At 36.3% G+C, this 13934-nt stretch overlaps 1 protein-coding gene across 1 annotated transcript in view; it reads right to left on the bottom strand.

Annotated features, from left to right (window-relative positions):
- DHX15 (DEAH-box helicase 15) overlaps positions 1-13934 on the bottom strand; it is a 52004-nt gene that overhangs the window by 33835 nt on the left and 4235 nt on the right. The window contains exons 2-3 of the mRNA XM_090267017.1: positions 11430-11865; positions 6142-6335 (exon numbers count right to left, since the gene is read on the bottom strand). Coding sequence (XP_090123143.1) covers positions 6142-6335; positions 11430-11865 — 630 coding nt within the window. The remainder of the gene's footprint in view (positions 1-6141; positions 6336-11429; positions 11866-13934) is intronic.

Below are 13934 nucleotides of genomic sequence, written 5' to 3'. Positions count from 1 at the left end.
TAACGATGTTAACAGACTGCACGTACAGTGGTAAAACACACAGCCTACGTCTGTGGTAGGCTAGGTTTGTGTAAGTGCACTCTATGATGTTCACACAACAAAATCATCTAATGACACATTTCTCTGAATGTATCCCCAGTCTTCAGCGGCACTTATAATGGTGGTTAAGAATGAAATTTAAATGTTGGGTTTTTTTTCCTTTTTATGTGTAGTATTTGTTTAAAAATCTACTAGGTTGTTAGAACATAAATAAGTTGTTAGGACTGAACTACTAAGTAAATGGAATTGAGTTATTTCTTTAGACCTAGAGTATCACAAAAAACATTACTCAAGACATTAGGCAGGCTGTAAACTGAGGTAGCATGGGGAACATCTACTCTATTTAAAATCCAATCTTCCTATCAAAGTCTCTCCATCCTTCTCAGCTCAGATAAAATACCTCCTCCAATGCATGGAACACCCAAACTACCTTCTTAATTGCTTCATAGCTTACCTCCCACCTCCCCAACCAAGTCCAAGAGTTAACAATAGTTCCTTTATATACTTAATGTTCTTTTCACTGGCAAAGGGATAAAGATTTATATAGGCTCACGTTCAATTTAATGTATTCTTACCAAAAACATTACACAGTATGAGGCAACACTAACTATAATCACAACAGCACTATAGCATCATACTGATTACAATGAGAACAAACTGGCAGATACAGAGTCACACAGAAAGGCTTCATACAGTACTTTAAACAAACTGGAATGAGGAGAGGGGGCAACAAAGAGAAAGCAGGCAAAATATCAAACCCCATTTGTAGTATGTATCGGCCTTATGCTTCTTAGCTGAACTGATTAATATCAGCACAGGAATAAAACACAGCTTTATTTCTGCAAATAGCTAAAATACACTCGGTTAAGTGTTTCAAGAGTCAGAATAACAGAAAAAAAATTTTTTTCTCAAAATACACTGTCCATTCCTCAAATTTTCACATTTTAAAAGAAATGTTTTACCATCCTCATAAAAGGATTTACAGAAAGCTAGGATCAATGTGTACATTTTATATTTTTAAAGACATTGGAACTGTAAACAAAAGGACTTCTTTAACTAATACCTTGCAAGTGCTTAAGTATTAATATAAGCACAACAGTCAAATGTAATATATGCAGACCTTTAAGAAATCAAGTTAGCTTTCTATGAATTAACACAGCCAATGAAATTCTAATTCTAGAGTGATAACAGTGACTTCTGTTATGAAGTGCTTAAGTGGTAAATAATCACATTTATTCTTTATTCCCAATCCCTTTCTAAATATCCAGTAAAACTGCTTTTATCTAACTTCAGTGCTACACTTGAGTTAGAAAAAGCCTACCAAGAAACAGATGTTAAATAAGTTAGTTTGTAATTAATATTTGTAGTCAATGATCTCTAAAGTACCAAGGTCTGCTTCCACATCTCACCTCCAACCTTAAAATGAATTTAGATTCATTCATTCATTTCACAGTGACAAGTAATCTCAAGATCTAATTCAAGTCAAAACCCTAAAATTGTAATTCAATTGTTGTGTTAAAAGAATTTCCTTCAATTGGTTTAATAAGCCCCTTTCTAATTAACTGGGATAACTGAGCTAACTGGTAATAAAGATCCAATAATTTCTCAAACTGGGAATCTACCACCACCATCAAGAAGCACGAGTAGCAATGTTGACTTGGCACTTGCCGGGTGACAGAAATTACCCGCTGTACACAAATTAACATGTTTGATGTCAAAACTGGCACATAATCAGACGCTGTGATCCTGGAGTCTGTATCCTAAGGTCTACTGTAGTCCCTCTCTATATCACGGCTCACTTATTTTGCAGTACTGTATACGTATGTTGTTAGTTACATAGGTTTAAGAGTGTAGAATACAGTATTCCCTCACTTCTCGCGGGTATTACTTTCCAGACCCCCCTGCGAAGTAGGAACCTTACCTTTATTCTACACTCTTAAACCTACGTAACTTTAACTACGTATACAGTACCGCAAAATCCTGTGACATGGCGAAAAATCCACGATAAATAATATTATTTTTTAAAATCCCACGATACAGGGAGGTCGCAATAAGTGAACCGCGATATAGAGAGGGACTACAGTAAATGTAAGGTTCCTGCTTCGCGGGGGCGTCTAGAATGTAATACCCGCGATGAGTGAGGTAATACTGTATTTCCTTTTGATTCCCTTCTCAAGTCATCTATTTAAAAATGGTTTATGGGTTGGAAACCACTTGAATCCCTGTGTAGGCCTTATACAGTTGATTCTTCCCTGTTGTTTTCAGGGGCCCCAAAGAATCTGCTACGGGAAACTGCTATGGCAGTACCTGTTAAATCCTTCCCTAATGTCAACCTCAAAGGTTCTGTACCAGCCAGCTCCTCACTGTAGCAGTGTTTGCCCTGGACTCTTACATTTGTTAATTATTTTTGAATTCCTGTCACCTTCTTGCCTAGGTTGGCTTTTGGAGATTAAAAAATTCTACAAGTTTCAAATCCATATTGTTGGAGCGGCAGTTCTTTGGCTGATTTGTTCAAAACTTCTCTGCCTCAAGTTTTATGAGAGACTTACTATACCTTGAAACCCAAGACTATTCATTCCTCACTGTCAGTTATATAGATTTCAATCACATCTTCTCCTTAAATTTTCTTGATTATTGAGCAGCTTGTCCTGAAGTTATATATAAAAACATGTGTTCATCGAGAGAGCTACGAGATATTTTGCTTCCTAAACATTACCCCAGATTGGGTCTTAGCCTTGTGACAGAAAGGGAAATAAGAATGAATGTGATATCCAAAAGCAAGATTCAGAATAAAAGGCACATCATGTACACCAAATCACCTTGTCACTATGCCCTTTCCCACCAAGAGAAGTTTTAACAAATCAGGGGAAATGTCTTTTTATAAAAAAATCTACACCTTTTCCACGATTAAGATGAAAAAGTGACAAATTCCACACTGTTGCCCCTACCCTTCTCATTTGTTTTTGTTTTTCAAAAGGGTTCCATGCACAAAGCAAGTATACAGGTACAGGCAGAGTCTCTATTCCCAGAGTTTATACTCCAATTAGGCAAGAAAGAGAAACCAATCTGTGATCATCCATACCGTCCATAAAGCAGCCCTATAATATCTCCAGTGATCTGGAACAGTGCTGATTTACACAGAGCAGCTGGATACTTTAAATATACAGATACTGCCTTCTCAAATAAAAGGATTATTTTTCCCTTCTAGAAAAAAGTTCTTAAAAAGTGCTGTTCCATTTACCAAGAAAGCTCTGCACCCTGTACCACAACCCATAATCTAGCAAGCCATTACTTTAAATTTAAGCCTTGACTTAAATTCTCCTCTTCTCCAACCTCAACTGAGTTCTCAAATCATGCTTTCATATAAACTCCGATGTTCTCTTTCAGAAGCCTAATCAGAATTTGAAATTTACATTTACTTTTTATTTGCTGTATGGAGACAGGGACCAGATTTATTTTTTACTACTGTACGTAACACTGCCCGGCATAGTAGTTACTGAGTTATTTGACTAAATGACTATTACTCATGTAAATCACTGGGCTCCCTCAAAATCCAAACAGAACAATGATTCTGCGGCCAGGGAGGTGGGGGCGGAGGGGCAGACACACACGCAATGACAAAAAGGAAGCATCACCTAAAATAACAGTGAAATTAGCAATCAAATTAACAACTTCAAATATTGTGATGTTTTCCAGAAGAGTCAAGACTATCTGTTTTATTACCTCAAAAAAAAAAAAAAGAATTTAACTGACCACAAAGTGTATCAACTTCTTCCTTTAATATAAATACATTAAAATGAATTAAGATATTTTTCTCTGACTAGTCACAAATTTGGCAACTATCTTTCACTAACAGGTCTTGCTCTTCTCTTTAGCCACCTCATTGGGTTTTTTTGGGTGCTTCCCCCCCCCATCACTTACAAGATGGCAAAAAGAACACTTCAGGGAAAAGAGAACAGGCAAGCACATAACAAAACATAAAAACCATTCAGCAGTGGTGGTTCTGCAAACTAATTTGCCTCATTTATGCTAAACCCAGTCCTCTGAAAATGACAATGTTAGACCTAGAACCTAAAATGTATGCGTAGGGTACAAAAAAATTGAATTAACTACTTTGTACTCTTTATCTGTATAGAAATGACTTAAAGATAAACTAATTTAGCTAAAGTACTCTCAAACAAATCTATTTAAATGGTATTTATCATCAACAATGAATATAAAAAAGATTTGGTTCAATTCTGAGTCCCTCGGGCAGAAACTTCAGAAGTTAAGTCTTCTTTACCATCCTTCTATGGTGAAAAAGTAAAGAATTCTGGCTACACAACAGACACATACACACTTAAAATCTATATGTGAAAATAGTTAATGAAGAGTATTAATAGTTATCTGATGTATTTACTCTTCCTATCCAATTGATTATGTAGATGATCCTCATTTAAAGCTTTAATTCTTTTTACATTTGTGTTCTCAAGAAGTGAGTTGATAGGTGACAATACAAAATATATCTAGGAATTCATACAACACTATTTTTAATGGAGCATTCCCATTAGTCAAAACTACCGCTGACCCTGTACAGTATACATCTTTTGAAAACCTACCACTTCCTACTACACACACACACTGCCCCAATACTGCAATGTAACTTTCTCATCTTCCAATTTTCCAAATTCTATTCTCCCTGATCAACTGTGCCTTACCAAGAACAGTTCAATGCATAGTGAATCAATGTCAGAATATTGTTTTTCCTAAACACGAGTAAAACCTATCCCTTGTTATCAAGTACCTGATATTATTGCATTTTAAAGTAATATAAAACCACAAGCTATGATTTAATTTATGTAATTCTTTTGTCAATTACATTTTAATTACAACCAATCAATAATGTGATTATCACTAAACAAAAACAAATGTATCCAATGAAGTGTACAATTTAAGCCAAAAACATGCCTTAAGTAAACACAGGTTCAAATGATATTAAAAGTGATACTGAATTCATTAATCTGAAGTTCTAATAAAATGTAATACACATCAAAGAAACTAGAAAATGACATAAAACTTGAAGAGTAACTGGGTACATATTTTGATTAAGAAAAAAGTTTTAGGTTGTGGTATCAGTTATATTTTAAAACCTTATCTGAGAGACATACACTAAAATATTTATAGATGAAAGAGTATGATGTCTAGGATTTGCTTCAGATTCTATGAGACTGGGAAAAGGTTGGGATATGAACAAAACAAGACTGGCTATGGTTAAAGATGCATGATAGACACATGGAAGTTCATTACACTATTCTACTCTGCATATGCTAAAATTTTTCTATAGAATGCATTGTTTCCCTACATAACACTGTATACATATTTCTACCAAAGACACGTTACTGCCCATATAACGATGTATTCCAAAATTGTCTTTTAGAAACAACCTCTAGAAGAGGATTGCATGGTGACAAAGAAATCATTTTTAGAAAATGATTTAAATGTCACATCTCTACAGAATAAACAGAAGCAACAAAAGGCAAAGGTTTTCAAAATAAGTACCATCAGGCAACATATATCACTACTTATGCAAAATGCAAATGTAAGATAAAGATAATTATTTTTAAAAGCTAAATAAAACGTTAGAAAGATTAATACGGTAGTCATTCATGTGTGCCACATACAATGAAGAGAAATAAGGACTTTGAGGAGACTCCAAGACTATATAACAAGATTCCTCCTTTTAGTGCATAACATTATGTATAATTAACATTAAAAGGCCTATCTCCCAAATAAAATCACATCCCACACATTATTCTTCCTAAAAGTAACTGTCCTTTTTTAATATATGTCACTTGACTTTTATATCATATTTAAATAACATTTCACCTAACATTCAGTACCAGGTAACTGAAATCTGACCTTTGAACTTCAGTGTCTACTATACATCTGTATACTACTACCAGGAAACAGAATTCATAATAAAACATTATCTAGTAAGTGTAAGAAGGCCTACCTACTCTGGACTATTCTCAATTTGGATGACTTGAGACTCCAGCAGCAAAGTTTCCTGTCCAGTGGCAGAAAAGTAAAAGAGAAAGTGTCCATTTTAAAGACAGTACTTACTTAAGAATGGTTTTTGCACTACTGCAGTCTTCAAATCGAATGGAGTAACCAACTTCCTGGCCCAACATCACATCCATTTCATCAGCAACTCTCTGAGCCACACTCATCGCTGCCACTCTCCTGGGCTGGGTACAGGCAACTCCTCTCTTGGGTCCTGGTAACGATCGCATGTACTCCACACACCACTGTGGAATCTAGCAAATAATTTCACATTTAAATTAATTCTACTCTGCCTGCATATTTTGTTTTAATAATTGAACGAAAAACTCAATTAGGCACACCACAAGTTATGTATGACTCCAACTCATAAAAGAATGAGCACTCCAAGTCAAGGAAGGGTCATACGTAACACTGACATGACATAACTGTACTCCATGTGGGCTAAGTCCACCGAGGCTTTGCTGAATATGCGCTAGTGTCAACAGTTCCACCATTAACCACTTCTCTATGCACTAGGAAAAAAGCCCACTTACAAAAAATTCTACTTCATAACAAAGGTTTCCAAAAATATTCTAAGAAACTATAAATTCCTATACAATGAGTTACAAAACGCAGGTGAAAACATAAATCATATCTACTTATAATTATAAAGCTGTTATCTTTCAATTTAAATTTGGTTTATAAACCAGCAGAATCTAGGAGAGGTATGCACAATGGCAACACCTTAGGTACCCATCCTAAAAGTCAGTTTCAGCAATTGTCCTATCAGATTCAACAGGACTGAGAGAAGCAGCGGCACTTCCCTGAATGAAGGAGGGCAGCCAAGGGAAAAGGAAGAGAACACCAACAACCTCAAGTTGGTTGACCCCCATGACAACAGGGCATTTCTTATTTCATTATCAATAAAGGCAAACGGATTCGCTACTTTTATGGTTCCTCACTACCTGCTGGGGCTGGGGGGGGTGGGGGGGTGGAATGGGAAAAATCTAAGTGCAATGACACAAAGACATGATGAAAAACACACATTTGGGGGGATTTTTGGGGTGCAGAATTTATACAATGATACCTGAAGCATACTGACTGCTATATATACTATTATTACATTTTAGTTAGGTTACTTCTGTAATTTGGGGATTTACTGTCACTGACAAATACCTGAAAGACAGGCACACTGCTTCTCTAGTAACATAACAATGCATAACTTTAAAGGATTTTAAATGAATATACTCAGTACAAAAGAAGTAATTCTCTGGGTCTGTAAACCCAAGGCCAAAGTTTAGGGAGTTTTCCTGCAAGGCTTTATATATGTATCATTTCAGCAAGCCTTTCACAAATGTAAAACGTACTTTATTGAGACCAAACAAAATGAAACTTAAAAAAACAAAAACAAAAAACATTCCCTGGTCAACAGAAGCTATTTAAAATTAATTCAGAATTACCAAGGCACGATTGCTCACAGATTTTTTAATTCACTCCAGTGAATGGAAGCTTACTCCCACGTTGAAAACAAAATATCAAGTTTTGACTAGTTCAGCAGTTCTGAACTTTCGATCTCAGAATCTTTATACTCTTAAAATAACTTAGGATACCAAATAACTAATAGATTTACCGTAGCAGGAAATTAAAGCTAAAATATTCAGTCTGAACAAAAATTAATCCTACATTAACATAAACATTTTCTATTAAAAATAACTACATTTTCCAAACCAAAAATAATTTAGCAAGAGTACATTAATATTTCTGCTTATCTCTAAAGTCTGGCTTAATAGAAGACAGTTGAATTCTTTTATCTGCTATTTTGAATGTTACAGTATTTGTTTTGTTTGCAAGCGTATGAATGAAATTCCAGAAACTTTGAACCAGTCTCAAGGACTTTCAAGGGTTCCCAGACAATATGTGGAGAACCGCTTAGTCAATCCACCTATTCATATTTCTAAGAAAAGTATTAAGAAAGGAAGTAGGTCCTGAAATATGCAGGCTACTGGCTATTCACATCAGAGATCAAATCTTCTAAAGCTAGTTCTTTCTTTCAGCCTCTTCGCTTCCTCTATTGTGGCTATTTCCCTAAAAACTGATCCTCAACCCTCTCTCTAGTCTTCTTGTTTTGTACATTACAATCCTGAGTGATCTTATTCTTCTATACCCACAAGACACTGAATGTCAGTCCTAACTCTACTTCCCATTTCTGACCTAGTGGTTGGTCATTTCTACTTGAATAGTATCCCAAATTCAACAAGTTCAAAACCAAAACTATTTCTCACCTTCCTCCAAATACTTATTAATTCCTCCCAGGCCCCCTACTTAGTAAAAGTAACACCCTAATTCCAGCCTATCCTTTATTCATTCTACTGTCCTGTACTTTGACCCACTGCATAGTCTGTCATCAACATTCTCACCAGACAGGACATTCTGTAAAAATCCTTGTCATTCCCCTTCAATCAAAAAGCTCTGATGGCCCTGGCCAGGTGGCTCAGTTGAGCGTCATCCTGTACACCAAAAGGTTGCTGGTTCAATTCGCAATCAGGGCGTATATATATGGGAAGCAACCAACTGAGGTTTGTCTCACACATCGATGTTTCTCTCTCTAAAATCAATAAACATATCCTCAGGTGAGGATTTAAAAAAAAGTCTTCACAGTGGTCTTTGAGTTAAAAAAAAAAAACCATAAAAACTCTGATGGCTTCCCCACCTACAGTAGATATATTAAGGCCCAACCCACTGTCCCAGTCTCACCTGGCCCTAACTCACCTCCTCACTCTTTCACATACAGCCTACACTCTGTCCAGGGCATTCAATGCTTCCCTTCTCTAAACCTGTGCCCTTGCTCATACTGTCCATTGGCTGAACTAGGTTTCGTTTCTCATATATGGGTACCATATGGGCATATCAAGTTGCAACATGAAATGTCTTTACTGTTTGGAGAATTAAGTTACAAAGTACTTTAAAAAATCTTAAATTTTTAGAGAGAGGGAAAGGAGGATGAAAGAGAGGGCAGAAACATCAATATGGGAGAGAAACATTGATCAGTTATCTCTTGCATGCCCCCAACTGGGAACCTGGCCAACAACCCAGGTATGTGCCCCCACCAGGAATCAACCTCTGGACCTTCCGGTCCACGGGAGAACACCTACCCCACTGAGCCACACCAGTCAGGGCGAGAATTTCATTTTTCTGATAGGCTCAAAAAGATAACCAAAAATTGGCTTACTACTCTTAATAGTTTTGAGTCAAAGTTTACTAAACATATGCCAAAATGCATGTAGGTGAAATTCACTATTTAACAGTTTGGTTTCCTTGAGTCCCCTAAATGCTCTGCAATCTTAAGTATCCAAGTATCTTAAATATCCAAACAAACAACCCAAATAATCATAAACTTCTTGTTCTGAGTAGACTTCAACCTTCTTCTACACTGTGACTAAATAAATTCATCTCTGGAGGGTTAATTAACCATAAGACCACAAAACAACAGTATGAAATAAATATAATTTTGGTTGGGAGACAAAGGGGAAAAACTAAATATTGAGCCCTCCTAAATCTACTATGCAACCCAGAAAAATTCATAAAACCTAAGATTCTTATAAATCCAAGCCTTATTTCGCTCATTTGTAAAACGGTAACTAAAAACTTCCTTGCAGAAATGTTGAAAAACTGAAATACTTAAGTACACAGTGCCTAGCTTTACCCAATTAAATGGGTGTTGTTAGTACTATGTAGATGAGATAAACTAGCTGAAATAATTATTAAAAAACACTATTAGTAAATTTTAGAGTTGATATCTTTTCATGTATTCAACTCTTAAAAAAAAAAAAAGATTTTATTTATTTTTAGAGAGGGGGAAAGGAGGGATAAAGAGGGAGGGAAACACTGATGTGAGATCGTCAGTTGCTTCTCGTTTGTGCCCAGACCCAGAACAGAACCAAACCCGGGAAGGTGCCCTGACTGGGAACCAAAACAGCAATCCTTCACTTTGTGAGACAACCCAACCTAGTCATATAGGTCAGGGCTATGTAAATCTTGATCAACTGATAAAAATAAAAAGATTCAGTTCTAACATCAACACTAAGTTTTTTTTAAAAAGAAAAAGCATATTAAGGCTCAGACTTTTATAAGCTTCCTCCTTTATTTGCTACTGTAATCTTTCAAAGTGATGCCATGAAGTACTCAAATTGATAGATTTGTGGCATATATAACTTCAAATAAGGATAACTTGTATATGCAGTATGCTCAAATATAAACATGTATCATAAGTACATTAACATGGAAAACAGGACAGTAGGAAATAACATATTAATAACTATTTCTACATGACAAGTAATCATTAAATTCAACACTTTCCTGAACTTGTGCAATTTCTAAGAAATTTTTAACTGATGGCTCAGGTTCAAGCATATGAAAAAATGCCTAGTCACAGCAAGAAAAATGCACATTAAAATTACACTAAAATACTTTTTTTCACCATTAGATTTGTAAAAATTCAAGTTCAGTCGCACACACTAATGGTTTCGCACATTATGCTCTCAGGTATGCTCACGGAAAGGTAAGCTGATGTTACCTATTGAAAGTTATTTGGCTGTATCACAATTACAAACAATCCTCTGACCCAGCAATTCCCACCTCTGGGAATGTATCCTACAGACATACTTGCTCATGCAAAAACAACCATTAAAAGCAGCCTAGATGCCTGTAACGTGGACCCGGCAAATAATGGCTCACCCATGTTTGAAAAGTATCCCGGTGAAGAGTGCAGGGTGGAAGGGGCAAAGGGGGAAAAATCAGAACTGTGATAGCATAATCAATAAAATATAATTAAAAAAAGAAAGAAAAATATCCTGGATATATTACTAACAAGATACTAGTAACTGTTTGGTTGTGTGTGTAGAAGGTACCTACATGGATGGAAGGCACGAGTAAAGGGACTTTATATAGCTCTTCCATTTTTAAAAAATAATATTCATATGGTTCAAAACAAATAAATAAAAAAAAAGAAACAAGAATGACAAAAATGAAACCACTCCAGTGGTTCAGATCTCTCCACCCAAGCACTGGAAAACAAACCTTATACCCCCAATTTTGCACAAAGCGGGAGTGAGAGCATCTCTCTGCCACCTTTAATGTAACAGAACCAGAAAAAATACCACTGCTATTTTCCCCTGCAGGCTCAGGGAAATAGGTACTCCCTACTTAATTCCCACTCTGAAAGTCACTAAAAAACGCTAAACACGAAAGCGGCTATTCTATAAGATGTCCTACCGGGAAGCAGACAATGAGAATGGCCACCAGAATCAATTAACAACATTTAATAGACTTAAACATTAATCCAATACATAGCGTGGTATACAATAACTCACCTGTGTTGTTTTACCAGACCCCGTCTCACCAACCAGTACAAAGGACTGATGTCTAACCAGAATATCTGTAAACCTATCCTTGTACTCCCAGACAGGGAGCTGAAGCCGTTTCTTTAGAATATCGTAGTATCGAGGAGTGTGGGGTAAGTTGGTAAACGGATTAATGCACTGTGGAAGTGATGTGTGTCCTGCATGTCCCGTGTGTGTTGAATGCGCTGAATGTGTTGAATGTGTTGAATGAGCTGAGTGGGTTGAGTGAGCTGAATGGGAAGCTTTTAAAGGTGGTAATCCAGCACTGATAAGCATAGCATTAGTAGAAGCTCGCAATTCCTTCTCCTTTTCTTTCTCCCTCTCCCGCTCTCTATCTCCTCTATCACGTTCTCGGTCACGATCTTTAGACCGATCTTCTCGGTCCCGGTCACGATCTCGATCCTTCCTAAAAAATAAATAAACAAATTTAGAATTCAGATTCTGAACTTTTTGAACTGTTCACAGCAGCGTTTTAGTCACAAAGAAAGTAAACGTCCAACAACCAAATGAATAAACTGCTATAAGGCTCAGTGAATTACTTAAGTACCAGAAATAATGAAAAGAACTTAGAATCGTGGATTCTCCATGCCTCACCCATAAACACCCTTCCCTTTCTTGATGATGCCTCAAATTCTGTTAAGGGACTCTCTCTGTCCACAAGCTTTCGCCATCAGATTAACACAAGAACTCAGCATTCTTCTGCAAGTAAAATCTCTTCCTACTTAAAGTTAAGTACTGAGGGCAGGGTGGGGAAAAGGTAGAACCAAATGACGCCAAAAAAGAAAAAAAAAAGATAGAATACAAACTTTCCCAGGGTCTCCTTCAAGTTATGTAAAAAGGTAGTTTTTGCACTGAATGTCAGGTTAGAAATTTAGCAAAAACACTGCTTCTGGACAAAGACAACTCCACCTCACGTATAATAATACAAATATGAGTTGAAGGATTATCAGTGAATTTTCTTAAGTTCTACTTGCCAGCATTTCCCAACTTTGTTCAATAAGCATATACTGCTGTATAAGAAACTAAAATTAAAACACTTTTTATCCTTTTGTTTCATTTACTCTTGGCGTGGTATCCTTAATAACAATAGTAAAACACTGGAAGTACTTTGTAAACCTATGTAACACTTATGTCACCTATTAAAGCACTTCACTGAACACTGTAAGTTGCTAAAAATTGCACAGATGTGCACTATTATTAAAATTAGGCCAATTTTAACTAGTCAATTCTAGTATCTACTTCCAGTTACTAGATGATCCCTAACACAATAATTTTAAAACAGTTTAGGCTTATTCATTCTACTAATCCAGTTTACTTCAGACCAAGTCCTAAAGCAGACAAACTTGCCACAAGGTGTTTGGACCTAGACTTGGAACAGACAATAAGGAGCTATGACACAAGCCACTAGACATGTCATTGCTTATTCTTAACACACAAGACATACAAATTTCCCAACACCTCAATCATCGGTTGGAGAGGGGTGAAGACTATTCATTCTTTGTAACAGCTGGGCAACAGTAACCCCCTTGGTAAAATACAGCTAAAATGCTAAAACCAACACGAGGAAAGGTGGTTCCCCAATTACAGGAATAAGCTAACCAATTACACTTGATCTTGTCTTTCCCTAAATATGCAATTCTATTCCCTAGGAATTTCCTTAAAGATAAAAGCCTTATTATATATACACTTTTCACATATATAATCCACTTTTACATATATTGACACACATATGTCTCAATGATCACCTTCTACAGAACCACAGGACATCTAAGGTAAGAAAAAAGTCTCTCATCCCACCTGGCATAAAAAGAAAATCAAAGGGAAAAAGAATACAAAGGATAACCTAATAAACATGCAAAATGAAGTCTCACAATTCAGAACTTGAGCTTCCTAGCTTATCTTTGAAACATGCCATCAGTCATCCTTTCTTTGCTTCTCATTCTGCCTCTGGTCTAAGGTGTTCATTAATTAAATAAGTATTTAGACTGCCCCAAATGTGAATGAGGTGCAGTTTATAACAGGGTAGGCAGAAATGTGCCCAGAAGAGTGAGAAGCACTGCAGCCCCAAATGGTTCAAAGACTGGACTGCTAAAGACTATAGAACGTAAAAGAACCTTTAAAGACCATCTGACTTAAATAAAAAGAATTCACATTCCCAGCACTCCAACACAGGGATGGGGTGGCACACAAATCGACAAAGTTTAACTAACTTCTATACTTCTAGCACTTAAGATACGGACTTAACCTTTCAATGTTATAAAATATAGGAGATGGAGTGATAGACAAAGTAAATCATATATTATCACCTTGCTTTGTTCCAGTAACATCTAAACTAACAAAGATGTTTTTCAAGGACCCATGAAGCATATAATGCATTCTGAAGACACAAAGATTATCTGCTGACCACAAAATTGGGGGTAACTGTGATATAAAAGTAAAAGAAGCACTGAGTTGCATAACCAGCAAGGTACTGGG

This window comes from Furipterus horrens, unplaced genomic scaffold (genome assembly GCF_987537825.1).
Source record: "Furipterus horrens unplaced genomic scaffold, mFurHor1.1.pri manual_scaffold_2, whole genome shotgun sequence".
NCBI classification, from domain to species: Eukaryota; Metazoa; Chordata; class Mammalia; order Chiroptera; family Furipteridae; genus Furipterus; species Furipterus horrens.
Note: the sequence above shows the minus strand (reverse complement) of the source record. Positions and strands in the feature narration are given on the sequence as shown.